The sequence below is a fragment of the Catharus ustulatus genome, chromosome 3, assembly GCF_009819885.2.
Source record: "Catharus ustulatus isolate bCatUst1 chromosome 3, bCatUst1.pri.v2, whole genome shotgun sequence".
NCBI classification, from domain to species: domain Eukaryota; kingdom Metazoa; phylum Chordata; class Aves; order Passeriformes; family Turdidae; genus Catharus; species Catharus ustulatus.
This window is the reverse complement of record NC_046223.1, coordinates 115,952,899-115,976,264: the sequence shown is the minus strand read 5'-3', so window position 1 is coordinate 115,976,264 and position 23,366 is coordinate 115,952,899. Positions and strand designations below refer to the sequence as shown.

General features: G+C 41.5%; 1 protein-coding gene across 1 annotated transcript in view; it reads left to right on the top strand.

Annotated features, from left to right (window-relative positions):
- Positions 1 to 23,366, top strand: part of LOC116993648 (fibrocystin-like) — a 187,729-nt gene that overhangs the window by 96,472 nt on the left and 67,891 nt on the right. The window contains exons 20-27 of the mRNA XM_042779097.1: positions 3,377 to 3,514; positions 12,567 to 12,680; positions 13,313 to 13,400; positions 15,748 to 15,902; positions 17,685 to 17,837; positions 18,254 to 19,132; positions 20,435 to 20,597; positions 22,803 to 22,963. Coding sequence (XP_042635031.1) covers positions 3,377 to 3,514; positions 12,567 to 12,680; positions 13,313 to 13,400; positions 15,748 to 15,902; positions 17,685 to 17,837; positions 18,254 to 19,132; positions 20,435 to 20,597; positions 22,803 to 22,963 — 1,851 coding nt within the window. The remainder of the gene's footprint in view (positions 1 to 3,376; positions 3,515 to 12,566; positions 12,681 to 13,312; positions 13,401 to 15,747; positions 15,903 to 17,684; positions 17,838 to 18,253; positions 19,133 to 20,434; positions 20,598 to 22,802; positions 22,964 to 23,366) is intronic.

Sequence of the window (23,366 nt, the reverse complement as noted above, 5' to 3'; positions counted from 1 at the left end):
TTCCCTTCACAGTTCTGCAGGGCATGGGACTCTACCTGTCCTGTAAGGAGATTATAGACAGGATTATGCCTGTAAAAATAAATTCAGTACTAACACCATAAGATTTAGGGGAGGAAAAATGCACTTGCTCCATAGAGACTTACAGTAATTTCACGATTATAAGCCGCACCATTTTGACTAAAATTTTGATCCAAACCTGAAGTGCGGCTTATAATCAGGTGCGGCTTATATATGGACAAAGAAGGAAAAGTTGCTGTTTTAGTCTGGAGGGCAGGTGTCTGCTGAGAAAGGCAGGAGCTTCTCTTTGAAATGGAGAATGTAAACCCCCTCCCTCCAAATGATTATAATTTTGAAATCAAGGGGCTCTCAGGCAAAGATATGGGAATTAGGAATAACAGTTCTGTACTAGGGAAATTAAAATAGAAATACAGCACTACAAAGAAACAAACCCCAAACCCTGACACAGTCGGAGTACAACCTGACACCCGTCAGGCAGGGTGTTGGCAGCAGTCCCATTCCATGGTGGCTGCATCCTCCTGCAGTGACAGATGTGGCTCAGCTGGAGCAGTGCTCCTGTACAAGGTGCAGTTTCCCTCCGGAGCTCCAGTGGGGATGTGGAGAAATCCGGTTTTCCTCTGGAGTCCAGTGGAGAAAGGGGCTCCCTTAGTGTCCCAAACCCTCTGTTTTTATCTTGGTAAGAAATGTTGGGCTCTTCCCCCTGGCTGGAGCAACTCCCAATGGGATGCAGTAATTTTATCAGTGCCACAGTGGGACTCAATGGCCATGAGCAGAAAATGACTGGCTGGAGGAAGGATGGGTTGTGAAAAGATAAAGAACAATGCCCTGCCTGGTTTCAATGGATGGCCCATTAGCAGAATATCTCCCATGGAGATAAGGATCACTGCCCCACCCTCAACAGATGGTGATAGAACAGATACCTTTTATCACACCCTTTATTGTAACCCAAGACAGCTGCCAACACCCGGACATGCGGCTTATAATCAGGTGTGGCTTATAATTGTGAAATTACTGTACTTCATCTGAATGCTGTGACAATTTTGCATGCTTGAACGATGCTTCAGCCCAAGGATGCAGGGAATTTTTTTGGGATGAGGAGTTCAGATTAACCATGGTTTGCTGCTGTACTTGGTATAGTCCCTGGGAACAGACATCCTGGGCTTTCAGGGTGCTCATGGCCAGGGAGAAAGGATGAAAAGACAGAGGGGAAAAGGAAGAGGTGGGATAATTGATTCACAGGGATAAAGGCAGGAATATGTATGTAGGGGACAAACAAGTCTGTAAGCAGAACCAGAAATCCAAGCCTGGAAACAGAACCTGAAATAAAATTTTCCTTTCCCTGGAGGTTGTGAAACTTCAGGGCTGCAAAACTAAGGAGCAAGAAATTAGAAAATGCTAATCTTAAAGACAGCCTACTAATACTTTCTTTCAGTCACCTTCTGAGTGTACTTCATGTATGTTTTCACAGAATCATATTGGTTATGTTTCCTGCAAACAGGGCTTGAAAATGTTCCTAAACCTGTGTGCTAAATAGTTTGAGTCAGCCCTGATTACACGATTTTTGGCAAGCACTTTCTCTGTGCTACCCACTGTGTGGTCATTTGTGTTCCCATCCAAAGCTGTTGCCAATGTCCACAGGCAGAAGTGAAACTGTGAAGTAGCTGAACCACTTCCCAAGACACTTCATGGTTCTTATATTCCACACAAAACCAGTCTCAAGTGTCCAGTTCTCACCAAATTCGCTGTCAAAATCCACCAGAAGAACATGTGTGTTCCTTAACTTCTCTTGTTTTCTTTATCTATGCCTTGCAATGAGTGCTCATGAGAACAATGAGAATCACAGAAAATCTCTGTGTAGGGCAGGGCTGTCATTATGTTAAAGATTTTTTTCCCTGCCATCTGTTTCTATGAAAGCCAATATTAGATGATATTATTGAACCCCTTGTTAGAGAAACACCTTGGTTTTCCTTCTCCCAGGAACACCCACTGACTGAGGGATGCACCACACTGCTACTGTTGTCAATAATGAAAGGGGATGGAAACCACAGTTTCAGGGCCTGAGCTGTGTTCCAGTGCAATCAACTGAGAAGCTCTTAGTGACATCCAAGAGCATTAGATGGGCCCTGGGGGTGGAGTTCACCTCTGTGCAGCAGGCCACCTCTAAATGATCCACCATTTACACCCTTGCTCATGTCCTACTTGGAGCACTCAAGAGGCATTTTAAAGGTTCCCAGGCTGCAGACTTGCAGCTTTAGGAAGCAGCAGTGATTGTGCTCAAGCCACAGCAGTTTCCACTCTGTTCTGAAATATAGAAATATCCCCCTTGCTTTCTCCTTATGGATCTGAGGGAATGGTGCTTTGCCCATTGTTAACTGATTTTTAGAGGGGAATGTGAATGCAGAAAGGAGGGACTCATGGTGGAGCTGGCAATGATCTCAGTCTTTTTCAAATCTTAATGATTCTGTGGTTCTATGAGCTCTGGCTTCCTACAGGTTGTGTTTGTGTAAGCAAATATTTCCTCTTGGATGGTGAGGAAGAGGTGAGTTTTCATCCACTAAACCTGGGAGAGCAAAGCCAGGATGAAAAGAGGGAAAAGTGGTGACAGAGGGTCAGTGGAGGTGGTTCATGGTGCGTGGGTGCAGTTTGTCACCCTGGCCACTGTTGTTGGTTCAAGGTGGGGACTTGCAGGCTCTTTGCACCATTACACACCTCGGTGATACTGTTGGAAATTTTTTTTCCATTTCCATCAATCCTAGAATCCCAGAAGGGTTTGTATTTGAAGGGACCTTAAAGCTCATCTTGTTCCAACCTCCTGCCATGGGCAGGGACACCTTCCACTAGAACAGTTTGCTTCAAGAATTGTTCAATTGGCCTTGAACACTTCAGGGATGGAGCATTTTGTCATTCTTGTTCTCTTTAAAAGAACTCTCTTGTCCTCTTCAGTTCCATGAGGCAAAAATGGGAAAGATGGGAGAGACTATTTACAAGGGCCTGGCATGACAGGACAAGGGCCAATGGCTTCAAACTGAAAAAGAGTAGGTTTACATTGGATATTAGGTGAGACCCTGGCACAGGGTGCCCAGAGAAGCTGTAGCTGCTCCTGGATCCCTGGAAGTGTTGGACAGGGCTTGGAGAAATGTGGGATCATGGAAGATGTCCCTGCCTATGGCAGGAGGTTGGAACAAGAAAATGTTTAAGGTCCCTTTCATCCCAGGCAATTCCATAATTCTATGAAAACCAATCTGAACAACACAGAACTCAAGCCAAGCTGACATTCTTCACCAGCTCCCCACACTCTTTGGCTAGTGGTGTTATCAGGCTGCCACTGACCTAAACAACCCTCTGCTTTATTTCCCAGACAGGACCATCCTGGTGGATGTGGCTCTTCCCCCTCTGAGAGGACTCTACATCCTGGGGACCCTCGAGTTCCCCAGCAACTCCAGCAACGTCCTGAGTGCAGCCTGCGTGGTGGTGCTGGGGGGTGTGCTGAGAGTGGGTGAGTGAACAGCTCATCTTCTGCATGCCTGGGGTTTATTTCTGACCTTGATTGGAAAAAAAACCTATGGAGAGTGACTTAGAGTGTCACCACAGACATGCTGTCCAACCTAATGCCCTGTGGCTACCTGGATGTCTGCAGTTTGGGCACCCAGAATCCGTGTGAAGCATGGTGATTATGCACTGGAGCTAATTACCTATTCCTTTAATAGCAATCTGCACCTCACTCCTGGCTTCACTGGGGCAGAGATTCTGTCTGATACCTGTAAAAATCCTCCCTACTTCCTGTGGGGTTGCTTTAGGAGACAAAAATTCCTCAGGGCAGGATCTGCCCTACTGTTCAGGCAATGCCTGTGGGCATTAATAGGGCACTTTTTGTGACATAGAAATGTTTAAAGCCAGTGCCTGGAAATCCTGCTGTGGTGTGAAACAGCTGGATTCAGCACACTTGTTCCTCTCATCCCTCTGTAGAGATGAGCACCAGGAGCACAGGAAGGTTCCTTGCCCCTAATTCCAGCTGTTTCACATTCCCCAAAGTCACTGGGGCTGTTCCACATTATTTACAACAGTCAGGAGTGGTGTTTTTCCACTCTGAAGTAATTACTCACATAATTCCCTTTAAATATCAAGGTTTCTAAAGCCAGGCATTATATTTACTTACAGGAATCCTTAGGATGCTGGGATCACATTGTTGATCATTGCTTGACCTTTCTCAAGATTGGTTTCATGAACTTTAAAAAGAGAATTTGTTTGTGTAATCACCTCCTGAGGAAGTCTGCTTCAATATTTGTTTGTTGTTAATCTCAAGGGACTGTTTAGTTAATACAGTCCTGGCCAAAAAAGTTATTTTGCTGTCTAGTGTTTTTCTTTGGAAAAAGAGGTTGGAAAGCTTAATCTGGGAGGTTAAAAAATATATCTACTTAAAAGAGTGTCAGTCATTTCTTACTTGGACTCCTTTGCACTTTAAATATAGTTTCATATTGGTTTTAAGAAAAAGCATGTGTTCATTGCTAAAAACACTTATTAAAAAAACATTGAGGCACTTTGCTGCACAAACTCCCCTCCAGCACATCTGTGAGCAGCAATGGCATTAAAAACCAAGCAGGTATTTGCAGCTGTTGAGTGGCAGTCCCACATCTCCTGGAGAGCTGTCCTTGTTTCAGCTGTGAGCTGATGGGTGGGGAGAGACTCTGCAGGTTTCCCACATCTCATACTGGTTTCTCTGCCTGCATGCAGACCTGGGAGTGCCTGGTTTTCCCTCCCTTTCCCTTCCCATGTGTTCAAAGCCTTACGGTAACGTCTCGGAGCCCATCTGTGCGATGCTGCCTGCTCCGCGCCTGCAGGAAGGGGTTTGAAGCCCATCTGTCCAACTCCACCACGCCCTAAAGAAATCCTGACACAAAACAGATAATGAGACAGTTTAGTAAACAGATTTAATGGATGTGGACATCAGCATTGCCTGAGCAGGATCTCAGGTTGAGCCGAATTCCCAGGTCCTGCCTGTTGTGTACAGTAATTTCACGATTATAAGCCGCACCATTTTGACTAAAATTTTGGTCCGAACCCAACATGCGGCTTATAATCAGGTGTGGCTTATATACAAACAAAGAACAAAAAGTTGCTGTTTTAGTTTGGAGGACAGTTGTCTGCTGAGAAAGGCAGGAGCTTCTCTTTGAAATGGAGAATGTAAACCCCCTCCCTCCAAATTATTATAGTTTTGAAATCAAGGGGCTCTCAGGCAAAGATATGGGAATTAGGAATAACAGTTCTTTACTAGGGAAATTAAAATAGAAATACAGCACTACAAAGAACAAACCCCAAACCCTGACACAGTCAGAGTACAGCCTGACACCCGTCAGGCAGGGTGTTGGCAGCAGTCCCATCCCATGGTGGCTGCATCCTCCTGCAGTGACAGATGTGGCTCAGTTGGAGCAGTGCTCCTGTACAAGGTGCAGTTTCCCTCCGCAGCTCCAGTGGTGATGTGGAGAAATCCGGTTTCCCTCTGGAGTCCAGTGGAGAAAGGGGCTCCCTTAGTGTCCCAAACCCTCTGTTTTTATCTTGGTAAGAAATGTTGGGCTCTTCCCCCGGCTGGAGCAACTCCCAATGGGATGCAGTAATTTTATCAGTCACACAGTGGGACTCAATGGCCATGAGCAGAAAATGACTGGCTGGAGGAAGGATGGGTTGTGAAAAGATAAAGAACAATGCCCTGCCTGGTTTCAATGGATGCCCATTAGCAGAATATCTCCCACAGAAATAAGGATCACTGCCCTGACCCTGAACAGATGGTGATAGAACAGATACCTTTTATCACACTCTGTATTGTAACATGTGGCTTATAATCAGGTGCGGCTTATGTATGGACAGAGAATGAAAAGTTGCTGGCACCCAGACGTGCAGCTTATACTCAGTGCGGCTTATAATCGTGAAATTACTGTAATTTCTCCATTCCCTCTTTTCAGCACAGCAATTTATGGCCACATGCTGTTCCTTCTAATTCCAATACCTGGGACAAAGACCTTCTGGTAAAGCAAGGGTATTTTGTTCCCTTAAACTCCCAGAGAGCAATTATCAGTTTAGAAATCCACCTTATTTGGGTTAGGTGTCCTCCAGAGCGCTTGAGTTCTCTGCAGAGAAAAAACAAAGTCAGAAGTTTAAATCATGACCATAAATGTATAGGAATTAAATGATGATGGGAAATATGTAACAAAGGGAAAAAAATCAGTCCAAAATTGGAGTTTATCAACCACAAAAAAGAACCTAATTAATTGTATTAAAACAATAATTTACAGGCAAATTGGGATGAGAAAATAGTGGTGGTTGGGAAATCAGAATTTTTAGAACACTGTTGACTGTGCAGGGTCAATCATCACTTTTCTCTTTAATGTATGATCACAATCCATGGGATTTATGATCTCTGGAAGATGTGAGATGGTTTAAGGTCCACCAAGAACTCTGTCAGAACCCTTGGAAAACCAAAGGAAAATGTGTGGATCTACCCCCACAGGAATTCCTCTGGGTGCTCCTAGCCCTTCAGTGTTGTTGGATCCAGGGAAACTTTCTGATTATTTCTACTTTCATATTCTACCACTAAGATAAGGAGTTTCTTTCACTTTGTCTTTCAAAGTCTTTTAAGTGATGATGGTGTTTGCAATAGAATTTTAGTTACACCATTTATTTCTATTTCTCTGCACTGTAATAGAGTTTGAGGTTCAGACAGAAAGCAAAGTGCTAAATATCACTAGCACATGTGTGCCAAAAGATAAGAAATGATGAGTTCAACATCTCACAGTTGTTTTTCCATTCTCAGCTAGGATGATTGTGTTCATTTTAACCCACAAACATTAAAACTGAGATGATTTGTGCAGCAACTGCCCTGTTCCACTGCTGAGCAAAGCCCTCAGCTCCCAATAAAACTGAAGAAAATGCTCAAGTTCACTTGGCACACATTGATCTGTTGGACTCATCCTGAACTAAACTGCACTCTGCTGCTCTTTGCTGGCAGCCTGCTTTTGTTTTTTATAGTAGTGCTCGCCAAGTAATTATCCAGACAGGATTTCTCTTTTTAGTTTCAGCTTGTCACGTTCTTTCCTTTGCATCTCTCCTGATGGCTGCTTGTCAGTCATGTCACTCATTGGAGGCAAGAAGCCCAAGGTCATCATTAGCTCATGGCCTGATTGTCTGGAGGGGAGCCCCAGACAGTTCTAATGCCTCTTATCTTGCTTGTGGTAAGAGCTCTAATGCATTTACTCCCCCTCTTTTCCAGGAAGAGCCCCCACACTGACTTGTCAAAGGGTAAATCAGTGTATTTCATTAAAGGGCCATGTGTTAGCAGTGAGTAAATAACAATAATTAGGGCACCAGTGAGTTTCATCTATTTATTGTCTTCTTCAACTTCTCCTGCCCCTCTGTTGTGTGGATCCCATGTTTATCTGTGGGCTGAGTCCCACCCTGCAGTCCCATATCATCCCTGCACAGCTGGCATGAAGAAGGGACACTGTTGGTGTAACAATATCTATTTTCATTCCAAATCACAGAAAAAAAGTGGTTTGAAAAGTTCATTTGACTACTTGCATTCCCTTCAATGAACCCCTCAGTCTCTGTTTGCCTTTTACCCTTTCCAAGCCACTCAGCTGCTTTTAAATGGTTACACCATATAGAGAAGGGATTTGGTTCACACGTTCAAGAAACTTGAATTTAAGTGTGATTTGGATGTCTCCACATGAGGTGCTGTTCCAGTATAGATTTATCCAATATAACCAGTGGAGCCCCTGCAGTCTGTGGGACTTGGTGATAAAGGTATCTGGAGAAAATTTACATTAAGAAACTTGAATGTAGGTACATGATCCTCCCTGGAAGCAAGGTTCAGGTGCCTGATTATAAGGATTTTCTATCATTCTGGGCACCCTCAGGTGTCTCCCCCTGCCTGCAACTTCTGCTTAAAAATCCCACTGTTCAGTCATTTATCCCTGTCTTTTATCTGCCAGCCTCCAGAGAGGATTTGGAGGGCACTGGGACTCTCAGATCCCATCCTACATCTCACCACTTATTCCTCATTAATTTCATACTTCTGGCTGTTGGTTCCTACACCAGAGCTGTGGAGCTGAGTTCTGAAATCTTCTTTACGTTTGGCAGAAGTGAGGTCTCCTTGTTTGGCTGCTTTTCCAGGCTGCTTTCCAGAGTGCAGCCTGGACACCTGAAGGAGGCTTCAGAAGAAGAACCAACAGTAGGTGTTGTCCAATAATAAATAAAAAAAAAAAAAAATAAATAAAAAAGCTCCTCAGACTTTCTGATGACAATATGACAGTTTTTGAGATAGCTGGGTGCTTAGAGTCCAAGAAGTTTTGGATTCAGGAAACAGAGATAAAAAGGGGAGATGGTCCCAGCAAGATACTGAGCAAAGTCTGCTTGCCAGGTGAAGGGAGGAGATCTTATCTCAGAGATTTTGTTGCTCTTATATGCAACAGCTGCGGCAGAGTGTTATGTTGTGAAAAAAGGAGAAGGCTAGAAGGGAGGAAACACCAACTAATCTAGGAAAGAATTGAATGGGTTTTGCTGTGGAACAAACCCCAAAACAATACAGCAAAAATCTGTCAGGAAGAACATCTGGAACAGAACTGAAATATGAAAGCAATGGAAAATGCTTTTGAAACTCAACAAACTAGATCCAGACCACAGTCCAGAATAAATGAAAATCTGGATAGAAAAAACACCTCTGTATTTCTGTTCTCCTTTTCATTCCCTCCTTTTTTCTTGTAGTAGGTTTTCTCCTCTCCAGGGATTAGACTTGATGAAGGATTATGATCCAGCTGAGACAATTGTGCCAGCAGATCTGTGTTACAATCTCAGCATTTGGATCTCACACTTCTCCAGGACAGTGTGTAATCAGTGGTGAATTTATTAACAGCACAGGTTGTTTATTAACACATGATTATCGTATATGGTTGGGTTTTTTTTTTGCACTGTGTAGTGCAATTGGAAGAACACTTTTTTGGGGGAGCCCTGCCTCTGTCTTTAGTGCCTCCTGACCTTTTCTGCACATCTCACCAGCCATTTCCACCAGCTTTTGGTAATTTCCATCTTGCAAGTATCCTTTCTTCCTGGTTCTCTGCCAGCAGCACATTATTATTTCCCTTTATGACCAATCAGGTTGCTCATTGAACTGCCAGGGCTTCCAGCTGGAGTAGGAGCATGAAAGGGGATCTGTTTCCACTTGTCTGTGCAGGATGGGGAGTTGGGCAGTTTGGTGTGATTATAAGTAGGACTTGCTCATCATAGAAAAGTGGGACAAGAAATCTGAAGTTTTCACAACCAAAGTCAAAAGACAGACACTTACAGCCCAGATCCTTCACGTGTGTGTTGCAGAATCAATTATGTATCCAACACAATTACAGTAATTTCACGATTATAAGCCGCACCATTTTGACTAAAATTTTGGTCTCAACCCAGAAGTGTGGCTTACACTCAGGAGCGGCCAATATATGAACAAAGTTCGGAAATTTGCCAACCCAGAAGTGTGAGCCTGCAGCAGCCCCGAACCGCGCTGGAGCCCGCATGGCCCCGGTTGTGGGGCTGATCCGAGCCTGTGATACTTCTCTGTATTTTTTTCAGTGTTTTCAGTCTTGTGCATTGCCCAGCTGAGTGGCTGTTTAAAGGCAACACGGATCCGTTGGAAATGCTTGCAAAATGACCACTCTATTGTTCGTATCTTTTTCCGCTTGTTAATAAATCTTGCAGGGTGCACTGCCGCAGCTCTTGTCTGTATCTTTTTTTGCTTGGAAATAATGTTTCCAAGGTCAGCACCTGCCAGTAAACCCCACGATCCCGCGATTCTGTTACTAATTGGCAACTTTGTGAAAGTTCGCTGCAAACGAAAGTGCGGCTTGTAATCCAGTGTGGCTCATATATGGACAAAGAATGAAATGCTGCCGACACCCAGAAGTGCGGCTTACAATCAGGTGTAGCTTATAATCGTGAAATTACTGTACTTATTACAAGAGCTGTGATTTCATAAGGTTCTGAAACTTACCCAGCCCCTGTGATTCATGTAAATCAACTATTTTGGATTTCCCTTATGAGTAAGCTGAGGTAGCTACTGCTTCCATATCTTCATTTTCATGGGCCATTCTGCTGGAATCTATTTAGTCTTAGCCAAAATGTGTTTCTGAGACCTTACTCTGCTTTTCCCTTTTGCTTTCTTCTCCATTCATTCCCAGAGAGATTCTTACCTTTCCAAGACCTCTTGCCTTACTATTTTCAATATCAGAGAATCACAGAATTTATAAAGTTGGAAGGGATCACTGGAGTCATCTAATCCAGCCACCTTGCTCAAGCAGAGTCCCCTAGAGAATTCTTCACTTTTTTCCTAATTCTTTGCTTCAAAATTCCTGCTGGCTTTCCTGGAGCAGGAACAATTCCTTCTAATTGTTCTCTCCATTTGTGCCAGTTTATCTGCTTGCTTTCAGAATCTTCACACAGATCTGGGTCCCCAATAAAACATTAAATGCCACAGGGTTTTCAGGACCAGACCTGGCTGAGTCCTTGTCCCTATTCCAGTCACTCAGGCTGTAAATTAGTGTGTGCCACGTTCCTGCTGTACTCGTGTAGTTTGTTAATCACAAAGTTTTGTGCTACTAAGCCAAGTGCCTTGGAGAAGCCAATTATACAATATCAAAGCTATTATCTTTATCAACTAGACCTGTAATCTCATTAGGAGACGATAACAAGGAAGTTTCACAGGACCTTTTTTCCTATAAAAGCAGGTTGATTGGCATTAATTATATCATCCACCTTTAATGATTTATTAATTGTGTTCGGAGTTGGACATTCCATTTTTATTTATTTTTCCCCTAGAATCAGTGTCAAGTTGACAGGCCTGTAATTACCTGGGGCTCTTACTTTTATCTTTGTTTGAAATATTGGCACAATATTAGCTTTCTTCAGGGGCTCTCAGACATTGAGAGTGATCCCAAAATTATTGAAGAGTCCACCTTAATAGTCCAATTTTTTCCTGGAAAACTCTCTGCTAGAACTTGCATTCAAGTTACTGAAATCCATGGAACTATTGCTGGCAATAAGAAACTATTAAGCCAATTTTTCTTCTAAATATTCTTTAAATAAGTAGAATTTTTCTACTGATTGATGACTTCTGTGTTCTTTTATGTCATTACCAATTACAGTTTCCACCCACTGAAGAATTTCTGTGAATATTAGCTTCCCTTCTTTATTTTGCTTTATTTTCCATTATAAATAGTTTCATTATGAACTTTGTTTCTCACTGACTGTATTTTTTATTTTTTGTGGGTTTTTTTTTAACAAGGGTAACATTTCTTAATAAGCTGTACTTTTTTGGATTAAAATTTATGATTTTTAGCTAAATGTAGGTGTAATGCTTTTGAGGGAGGGAGAACTTCCAGTTCATCATATAGAGCCCCTATTTCCAATCCTTTGTGTGTGATTGTTAAGTGTGGAAGCCTACTTAAAAATTGTTCTAAAACTGAGCTGAGAATTGAATATATGAGATGGTTTAAACTGATTTAACTGGAATAGTAAATGCTTTGTAACCAGGAGTAAAAAATACGAGAAATTGTGAAAGCATATTTGGACACAACCTAATTCCTGGTTTTCCTCTGTTCAAAACACAGTTATGAGAGTTTAAACAAGGAAATCAAAGCTGGTTTGGTTAGACAATGGACACTGAAATTCCCTCCATGTCCCTAGAGAATATACAAGCTCACTGGTGTGGTATAAATATATATCACATATATTGATGGGGAACATGCAAGTCTTGTACTGTTTGCCTTTTACTCATTAAAAAGCTGTACAGAGAATTTAAATATCTTCAGCTTCAGCTATCACTCAGATGCTGGTGGGGAACAATGAATTGTTTTATTGATTTCACTTAAATAATAATAATAAAAAAAGGCTCTTAAAGCAAAGTGTTTCTTTAGGATACAAAATCAGCTCTCTTTTCCAAACTAGTAATTTTTAAATATTAAAAGAACATGACAGGCCAGCTAATTTTGTACAGATACATATATATATTTTTTAGTTCTACATCTGCTGCAGTTTTCTGTTGCATAATTGATTTAATCTCTAATTTTAAAGGAACGCTGAACTCCTTTACTGGACTCCACATACATTTCTCCAGGGCAAAAACTGTCCTACTTTTTCCTCCTTAGTATCTGTTTAGTGCTGGGCCATTTTCCTCTGAAACTGTAAACTACCCTCGGTGAAAGAAATGAAGGCAAAGTTGGAATACAGTTTACTGTGCAGACTTATCACCACTGCACACACCAAAACTTCTTGAGCAATTTCTTTTTCCCTATTTTTTTCCCCCTCAATCTTTCAGTTTTTCCTGTCTTTGCTGGAACCAGTGAAGGAGCAAAAAGGCAAGAACTGGTTGAAAAAGGAAATAATAATCCAGCCATTTAGATTTTTCTTTAAAATCAGATTCACACATATTCCCCCCCTAGCTGCACTCCTATTTTCAGCATCCCAGAAGCCATGGATACTTTTGTTGTGGGTTTGATGCTGTTTTGTCTTTACTGCAGGTTCTTCACAACATCCCCTGGAAAGGGATTTAAAGCTGCTCCTCCTTCTTCGCGCATCTGAAGGGATTTACTGTGATCGTCTGGAGGATATAAATGTCCACCCAGGGACCATTGGTATGAAATATGAATCCCACTTTTCATAGGAAACTAATTTCTGCTACCATCCAAACCTACCACTTTTGAGATTGTTATTGTGTTGTACAGATAAACCTCAAACAAAGGTACACATATTTTGCAGCTAATGTTTAATCTTCTGGGACATATCATCTCTAGGAAAACTTTCTGTATTTTGGATTTGTCCTCTGGTTTTGGATCTCTTTTCCAGAGGGGAAAAAAAATAAAGTTCATTGTCCAAAAAGATTAATAATACTGCATAATTTTTTGTATCTTTCATTCCTGGAGTTTTTACCTCATTTGTTGACTTAGATATTATTTTTTATGGTAGATATTGTTTTTCTGCAATTCCTTCAATTCTAATTTGTGGCAATGAGACTTCTGTGGTAAAATCCCCTCTCTTGCCTGTACATGTGATGGTCATTTTACTTTATTGAGGACTTATTGCTGCTTCACTTTGTATTTTGAGTGGAGGCTTTGTGCTGTTCTTACCCTTCTCATAAAATATAGAAACATACTTTAATAAATATAAAGATTTCCATATATTTAGTTATTGCTTCAGTTCTTCTCAAGCCTCTTTTCCCCCTAACCTTTGAAATCCTCCTTCTGTTATTTCTTTTTTTTTTCCCTAGGAGTTTATGGACAGGTGCAAATTTATAGTGCTTATCCTAAGATGCCTTGGACACATCTGGGAACTGATGTTGCTCCTGGCAATGAAAGGTGGTATTTTGCCCAAATATGCTTTCAAATATTAATTTTTTCCTCCTGTTCCTATGACTTGTATTTAATATTCCTGAGTTGCATTATTATTTTCCTTTGTGATGAGCTTTGTGTGAATTCTGTCTAGATAGAAAAAAAACAGCCCAGGTAACAGAAAATTGCACCATGATGGGAAAGCTGATGATCTTTAAGGCGCCTTCCAACCCAGAGCGACTTTAATTCTAAAGAAATCTAAATTCTAAGAATGAATCAAGTTGAGACTTTCCTTCCTTCCTTCCTTCCTTCCTTCCTTCCTTCCTTCCTTCCTTCCTTCCTTCCTTCCTTCCTTCCTTCCTTCCTTCCTTCCTTCCTTCCTTCCTTCCTTCCTTCCTTCCTTCCTTCCTTCCTTCCTTCCTTCCTTCCTTCCTTCCTTCCTTCCTTCCTTCCTTCCTTCCTTCCTTCCTTCCTTCCTTCCTTCCTTCCTTCCTTCCTTCCTTCCTCCCTTCCTCCCTTCCTCCCTTCCTCCCTTCCTCCCTTCCTCCCTTCCTTCTTTTCTCCCTTGGAAGAATTCCCATCAGGGTGGAGGTGTAGCATGCAGAGAAGGAATTATTTGGGAAATGATTGTAAAGATGAGCAGTGGGAGCAGAAAGACCTCACCAGCAGGGCTCATCTGTTCTGAACTCTCTCAGAGTTGTGTGTTCAGTGTAGATGAATTGTTTAGGAATTGCTGTGTAGCTGATCCTGGAAATTCTTCCCCTTCCCTGACTAAGATGGGAGATCAGAGTAAGCAGATTCTTGACTGAAGCATGCCAGTTAAACACTTGGATGAAATAGATCCAGGCTAGATCTGGGTTGCTGCCCAGATATTTTATATGAAATATCATGAGGTGCTAAGACACAAGTGTTTGGAGTTAATGCATGCAGATTAAATATAGCACAAAGAATTGTTTCAGTTGTTAAAAGAAAGGGGGAAAAAAACCCACCTATTTTTCATTAAAAGTCTACCAATAGCCAGCTAAGAGTTAATGTGGTTGGATACAGGAAATAGGTAAATCAGTGCTGGAATATGAAAGCTAAAGGAAAATGAAAGCTGAGGGAAGTGGATTTTATTGAAGGAGAGGAGCTGCTCTATATCATTTTTCAGTCCGAATCAACTCTCAAGTTCAGGAAGGACTTTCCTGCCATTTAACAAGATATGGAATGATTCTTAAAAAAAAAAAAAAAAAAAAAAAAAAAAAAAAAAAAAAAAAAAAGGGGGTGGATTTCACACTGTAAGTACTCATCTGGAACCTACTCATCTTTGAAAAATATTGGGAAAACATGACAATATCCCTTTAGGAATCTCCTTTCTCTCTGCACTTCTATCACTCTAGACTCTGTGTGAGGCATTGTCTAAATTCACTCAGTGCCCTTTTTTCTCAATAATTCCCTGAGGAGTTTAGATCATCACCTGGCCAGCAGCTGTCACCCTGAAACAGAACAAGGTTTTTATCAAATAAACACTGATCATTTTCCATTTTGCTGTCACCAAATGCTTTTATTTTCCTTATGTGAAGCTAAAAATCCCCTGAACTACTAATACAACTTTGTCTGTGAAAGGGGATCTTTAGTTCAAGATTAAAACAAATAAATGCAGGACTCTGTGCAGAGTTTAAGTGCTGGTGTCCAGAGGGTGTACAGCTACCAAGAGCAGGGTTCAGGTTCCCAAACAGATGGTTTGGGCCCATTTGAGGTGTCTTTGGGCTCTTATGAGATGATTTTGGGCTCCCTCCATGACTTGCACTTTTGTCTCCAGGGACACTCCAGGAGCCAGTCCTGTCACATCTGCCAGCTGATGTTTTAGGTACCCTGGGATATCTCAGATAGCAAGAGGTGCTCTCGTTTAGAGAATCAAATCCTGCTCAAAGTGCCCAATTCAGAGAACTGAATTGCTTTTCACCCACCACTGACTGCACCCACAGCTCCAGCGGAAGCTTGGATGCCAATGCAGGCAGCCACACCACCCTGCAAATGGCTGTTGTCTAAATTCAAAGCTGACTTTCGGCTCTGTAGAATATTCCTGGCACCAAAAATGGTCTGATACATCTTTTGGAGGCAACTTGAGCTCTGAAATGCTGTACTGGAACTGTATATGTTGTTAATCAATGGTGTGAAATAGATGCTTCAGGATTAATTTCCTCCCACATATTTCAGACATCTGTTTCTGCAGAAAGCCCTAAAGGGGCTTTTCCTACAGCATAGCCTGTGGATTTTTTTTATTTTTAATTTTTTTGAGATCTCCCTGAGCAAAACTGTTCATTTTTAATGAAATTGGTGAGCCTAACTCTTGCAAGTGTAATGACATTAAGTTTGTACCGTGGTGTTACAGGATTTTTGTGGAGGATGAAGTAGATTGGGATCAAGGTGGGGATGTTGTGATCAGCTCTTCCTCCTATGAAGCCCACCAAGCTGAAGTGGTTACACTTAAAGAAGTCCATGGTCATAATCTAAGAATTCATGAACATCTTCTGCACAGGCACATTGGTAAGGAATTTTTCTTCCCCTTTTTTTGAGAGCTTTCTTCTGAAGTATTGACTCTCCATTTCATATCTCAACAGGATCAATTCTACTTCCTTGTGGTATCTTCACTTCTTTCTCCAAAGACATTTTGGCTTGCTGATTCTAACACAAATAGAATCAATTCAGTGCTGAATTGTTTGGGAAAATTTACTGGTGTTTCAAACTGAGCTGGTTCACAAAGAGAGAAAGTAATTTTTCCTCTTTTAAAGGAAAAAAGAAATGTAGGATTTTAGGCCCTTTGCACAATTTCTATGGTATGTCAAAAAGCTGGAAAAGAATTAAGCCCTCCCCTTTTTTCGAAATTCCAAATAATTACATGAATAAATTTTAAAGTACAAAAATTTTATCAATTCCATGGCATGAAAAGAATGTATTTATAAACTAGTATCTAAATAAACACAAAATCTGCATATAAGTCTATTTTCTATGTAGATTGCATGGGATCTATATTTTTTGTGGAAAAGGGGATGCAGTGTTAATACTTATTTACTTTTATTTCAGCCTATAAAGTAAATTTATTACCATCTATTTAACAGAAGCAAAAGGATTTCATTAACAGGTCAAATTCTGAACTTTCAAACCGGGGATTTTTCTTGTGTATATCAATATTTTTAAAATTTGATCTTTATTCCAGCCAGTAAGCACAGAAATGAGTGTAATGGATAAAAAGATCCAGAAATACAATGTTTTAAATAGTGAATATTTAAATGTGTGAGTCAGTAATCAAAGCTTCACTTGGAACTGTGCTCTGTTTTGTAATTATCCAGTGTTAATCAACAGTAGCCTCGATGGCACAGTTTTTTTTATGACAATGGCATTTTTCAAACAAAATGTGCAGTTCAAAGCATAGCACATCTAGACTTCATTTCCAGTATTTTATGCATTTTAAGTCTTTCTTTTTAGCTGATGTAGATATAATAAATGTATCATGAGGGGAAATTACTGCTTACCACCTGAGTAATGCAGCTGTTGTATGATACAGCTGGAAAAAAAAAGACTGATGGGGCAATCAGGGGGTAAATACTGAGTTTCACCTTAGCAAATGAAGATATTTGCAGTAAATGTTCACACTCTCTGCTCCCTTGATAATTAAAGCAGAAAAATACATGCAATGCACACTTCTCACTTATATTTTATCTGCCCCTAAAGCAGGTATATAAAACACACAAGAAATTTCCCTCTCCATCATGCATAAAACCAGTTTGGATAACTAAATCACATCTGCATGTGTCTAAAGTCACCTGAGATTAATCCAAGCTAGACAGCTGCAAAAACTTGATCAGAAAGGCATTGCAAACAGTGTTTTAAAATCCTTTTAGAAAACACACACAAACAAGACTCTGTCGCAAAGAGGGTTTTGGCTTTAACATCAGTCTGATCCTGAGGAAAATTCACGGGGATAAACTCTGCAGTGTGCTGGAGTAACTCCAGCAGGTAGAGCTTGGAAAAAAAAATGAGGTGTGAACCTGTTCATTGCTTTGGCACCTGCACACCTCAGGGGAAAGGTTTAGCACCTTCATGTTCTAAAAAAGAGATATCTTGGCAAAATATAAGCACCCAGTGAATATCTGATGGGCAGGTGGCCTTTGTGGTTTTGTGTTGATGCACACAGATTGTGCTGGGGGTGAAACACACCTGAATGTCAGTGCAGATTCTGCAGAGGAGCTGTCAGCATTCATGTCCCTCAAACTCTGCTGTGTAGGTGTGATAGACACTTATCACATTTGCGTTCTTGGAACTCCCCAGGGCGTCCCCACGACACAGGAGATGGCAGACACATCCCTTTGGCTGCAGAGGCTGGGCTGCTCACACGGAACGTGCAGATCCAGGCAGATGTGCCTTGTGCTGGGAGGATGCTGGTGGGACACTTCACAGACTCCAGAGGGATGCAGTTTGAAGGTAGCTGGGATTCACCTGTCCTCATTGAGCAAAAACCACCAGAAATGTGTATCCATCATATGTACTATGGAAGTCAGAATAAACTGACTGTCAGCAAGTATGAAACATGAGCACCACTAAAAATTCATAAATATGGAAGACATTTTAGGAGGGGCTGCTCTGTGTTTGTAAGTTTTACTATGACTTTTTATGTATTTATTAACAAATACCCATCACTACAATACACTGACAAATTACCTGCTGCTATGACTTGTTTGTAAGTTTTACTATGACTCTGTATATATTTCTAAACAAATACCCATCACTACAATACACTGACAAAGTACCTGCTGTTCTATGTCTGTTGTTAACATGGTTATCCTTACCTGTTCTTATGTAATGTAAACTTTTATTTCACTCCAGCTATCTCATTGCAGGTACTCTTCAACTCTCAAATGTTCAATTTTTGAACTTTGGACCCTCTCATCTTTCTGCTATCGAGTTCAGGAATGTATCCCAGGAGTCCTCAGTGGTGTCGTCCAGCATTAGTGGCAGCTGTGGAGCTGGCATCAAAGCAGTTGAGAGCAGTGGGGTTTTGCTGCACAATAATGTGGTGTTCAACACCACTGGACCTGGCATTGATTTGGAAGGGAACAATCACTCCCTCATCAGGAACCTGGTCATTCTGAGCAGGCAGCCAGCAGATTCATCAAACTGGGTTGCCAGCATCAAGGTGAACCTGGCCACCAGTGTCTCCCTTTGTGGCAATGCTGTGGCAGGGTCTGAGAGAATTGGCTTCCACGTCAGAGGCCAGGAGTGTGCACTGGATGGAGAATATTGCAGTGGGAATGTGGCCCATTCCAGCCTCCATGGAGTTCACCTGTACCAGGAGGATGGATTCCAGACCTGCACTAGAATAATGGGTTTTCTGTCCTATAAGAATTATGACTATGGTGTCATGCTCCACCTTGGAGGCAGCATTGTTGTGGAGAACGTGCTGCTGGTGGACAACACCGTGGGACTGCTGGCTGTGCTGCACTGTGCCTGTGCTGAGCAATGCCACGTGGAGAAAAACTTCATAGAACTTAAAAACTCCGTCATTGTCGCAACAAGCTCGACTTTTGACTGCCTCAGAGACAGGATCCAGCCTCACTCAGCTGATCCAACAGCCCAGGACCGACCCCCACGCTCCCCTCTAAGAGGCCGTGTTGGGATTTTGTGGCCCACGTTCACCACTGCTCCCTGCCAAAGGCCAGGGGATCCCTGGCACAGAGCTGGGCATTGTCCAAAAGCCCTGGGAATCATGAAGCTGAAAGGTTGGTGTTCTGCCTCCACTGGCCAGATTGCTCTGCCACTGCTTTTCCTCACTATTTCCATTTTTCCCATTGAAGTTGCAGCCTTCCACAAATGGACATGTTGGAGAGATCAGAGTCTGAGTGAAACTGATAATAGAATTCTTCTGAAACTTGATACTGTTTAATTAAGAAAAAAATAATATTTGATATATTTTACTTCCTGAATCTGCTGCAGGATAGTTGTTGCACCTAGAAGCTGTGGCTAACCCATCCCTGGAGGTGTTCAGGGTCTGGTTGGAAGGGACTTAGGGCAACCTGATGGAAGGTGTCCCAGCCCATGGCAGGGTGTGGAAAGAGATGATCTTTGAGGTCCCTTCCAACCCAAACCATTCTTGGATTCTATGATTACATGATAATTATGCCCTATGATAATATCTAGATTCTACCTCACACATTCCTTCCTTCTGTGTTACTTTTCCAATTGATTCATCTCTCTGACCCACAGTTACCTCTGCCTTGATAAAGATACCAAATCTGAGAAGTGAAGATCACACTGTGGATAGAATTGTCACAGACCTAGGAACTACAGCTCACAGAAATGACCTTTATTGGTATAAGAGATTGCACAAGAGGAATAGAAGTCTGTTATGTATTCTGGATCTTTGTTTCAAATGAATTTTTCAGTCCCCAGAGCAATATTTGCATACAGCAGAACCCTGATAGCTGGTTGCAGTGGTGGGATCTAAATACCTCACTGCTTTTCATGCCTTTATTCCTCACTGCTACTTACTTTTGCAAGAAAATTCATTATCCCCTTTTTACTGAAGAATGAGAGATGAAGACAACTAGACTTGAGTAGAGCCTCACAAAAATTTCATGGCAAAATTTGGATTTTGGAGCTGCACTAGAGTTGAGTGCTAGAGCCAAGTATGTGTCATCACACCCTGCTTGTCTTATATTAATCTCTGGCAAGTAGAAAAACCATCCAAGGCAGTTATTTAACTGGTTCTTACTCATTCAAATGAAAATATATTAAATATTTTCATTTGGTTTTTTTCTTTCTCAGTTACTGTTTCTTTGATTTCATTTCATATGGGTATGAGTTAGTGTCAACTTAGGATATAACTTGGCTACAGAGTATTCTAAAGCCACATGAAGATCTATAAACAGTGCTATTAGCCTGGTTTAAAAATAATTTGTACAGGTATATATGGGAGCAATTTAACATGGAAAACACCACAGGGAAAAAAAACTTTATTATATCTAGTCATGGCACTCTTTTAACCACTTTTCCTTGCTTGATCTTCTCTTAATCCCTGGCAGAAGTCACCTTTACTGGTTTTACAAAGAGCTGTTACAGTGAAGACAGGGATGTCTGTATCATGTCAAATGCTGAACATTTAGGCATCATGCCTCTCATCACAGCAGAGACATCAAGGATGTTACATGTCAGTGAGAAGGACATGTTCTACTTTCATCCAACAAGGTAAAATGCTTCATTCTGAACTATCTTTTTTTCCAAAAAAACCCCCCGAACACCTACAGCTTTGGAGCCATCTGCCCCTCATCTCTGCTCTTGTACTGCTTCTGTCTGAGGAAAATGAACAAGCTCCAACATCAAACAAACATGCACAGAGAAACTCAAATACAGGGGGGAAAAAAAAAATAAAAAAATAAAAAAAAGAGGAAAAACAGCACCAAATTTTGTTTAGGGCAATCGTTTATAATTTGAGTTTCGAATTCCATCAAGGTGCATCTCCGGACCAATCCTCTTGGATTTCTCCTTTTCCTGACATTTGTGCAGCAAAACAAGCCTCACATATCCCATTTCTTAAACCCCCATCCTGAGCATCTCTGACTTCTCAGCCTCAGGCTTCAGAAAATGTCAGGACCTCCAGGAAAAAACCCTGAGACAGGGAATGTCCTTTTGGTCGGGGAAGCGTGGCTTAATTTGTGCCTTCGAGATCACATCAGAAATGTTGATCAGTACCAAGCAGGCTGTGAGATGTCAAATGATTGCCAGAACTGCTCCTGCCCAGGGAGAATATAATCTGTGAATGTTGAGGAGGGAGGGGAGAACCTCATCTGTAACCTTAAGTCACTGCTGGTTGCAGTGGTTTAGACAAACCACGTCCAATGGAAACCACATGCCTGTTTATTTATTGCACTCACTGAACACAATGCAGAGGCTATGTCAGGAAAGCCTTGAAGAAGCAAAAAAAAAAATTCCAGCATGGACTCCACTTGCCAGTCAAAAATAATTGGAGGTGTCCCACACTGCTATGTTTAGAGTCCCTCCAGCCTTCTGCCAGAATTTCTTATTTTATTCTGTATTTTTGCTTTTTGCTCTGGGCACTGGTTTGCGTGTAGATTTCTGAGCCTTGTCCAGCTTGTCAGCTCCCATTATGTTTCACTCTTGTATCCATCCCACAATATTCTGCTGGTAGTGAGCTGCTGAATACCCAGTCCAGGGCTAGAGCTGGTGGTTTTCAAATGTGAGGAATGCACATGAATGCATCCCTGGGAGGCTGCTGAGCCTCTGGGGGTGGTTGCATCTCCCAGTGCTCCTCATGCAATAGATGCATGCATTTATTTATTTAATCCACCTTTGCAGCTGCTGAGCTGGATGCAGGATGGGGCTGCATTGCTCTGCTCCAGCATCCTGAGGGGATATCTTGATGGATATGTCCTGTCAAACTGGACATGAGCATTGCCTTGGAGCAAGAGGGGAAATAGAAACATTTGGGAATATAGCAAATCCATCAAGAACTTTGCTCGTCCCACTGGTAGGCCTAACCAGCAGAAATGCTGGATCTGCTGAGAGATGATCAAGAACTGAACTTTCAGGATCAGAGGAGTTTTTGTTCTCTGCCTCTTTTGAGCTTGGTTGGCTGGGGGAATTGGCCTTTTTGTTCCTCTGCCCTTACTGAAAATCTGTGCTATACCTGTTTGCCCCATTCAAGGTACCAGCAATCAGGTTTTCTCAGTCTGAGACCAAAAAATTCTGCATTTTTTTCAAGGTGAATCCATGTAGCAATCTGAAAATATCTCCATGGACTTTGCTGGAGCACAAGTTTTTTTATCATATTGAATTCTGCCATGGCTGTGAGATGCTCAGTTTCACCAGTTCCTCTAAGCTGTGTGTAAACCTGCAATTTAAAGCAATTCGGCTCACTACACGTTAGTGATCCAAAAATTAAGTTAATTAAAAACACCCTGACCTCCTTCTGTAGTCAATATAGAAACTTTTTTAGGAAATTATTTGTCTCAGCTGTGTTATATTTGTCTCAGTGAGATGAGTTTCCCCCAAGACACCTGTCCTGCTGCAGATACCTTCCTCTGTGGCAGCCAGTAGTTAATGACTTACATAGATATTCATAGGTTTTTATGGCTTTTCTAAGCTAATAATAATAATAATAATAATAATAATAATAATAATAATAATAATAAATAATGTTATCTCCTCTACTTACCAGTGAATAATAATAATAATAGTAATAATAATAATAATAATAATAATAATAAAAAATAATGTTATCTCCTCTACTTACCAGTGAATAATAATAATAATAATAATGATAATAATAATAATAATAAATAATGTTATCTCCTCTACTTACCAGTGAATAATAATAATAATAGTTATAATAATAATAATAATAATAATGATGTTCTCTCCCCTATTTACCAGCGTACAAACCTCTGAAGATGCCATGCTCCCCGAAAAGAGATGCAAAGGCTCAAGGAAAGCCCTTTTTAAGGATTTGGATGGAGGTGTCCTTCATCTGGAACCACCTGTCTCTGTTTTCCCCAAGTCAGAGTTTGAATGGACAGAGTTCTACTCAGAAGCTGGTAAGTGCCTGTGCTGACAGGAGTGTTTGTAAAGTCGTGCAGATGTTTGAGCCATGAGATGTGACTTTCACTGAGCTCTAAAACTGAGGTTGAGATGGTGATGGTCCCAGTCTGCGTGATTCCTGGCCAGGCAGGATGTAGTGAACTGTGTTGTGGAAGTCTGGGGTGACTCAGTGTGTCACCAGTGCCACTCTGCCTTCCTGCAAGATAATTTCACCTGATCCTTAGCCCTTTTAGGGTCTGACTCACTAGATTGGATGGTAGAAATAAATTCTTCCCTGTGAGAGTGCTGAGACCATGGCACAGGGTGCACAGAGAAGCTGTGGCTGCTCCTGGATCCCTGGCAGTGTCCAAGGCCAGGTTGGATGGGGCTTGGAGCAACCTGGGACAGTGGAGGGTGTCC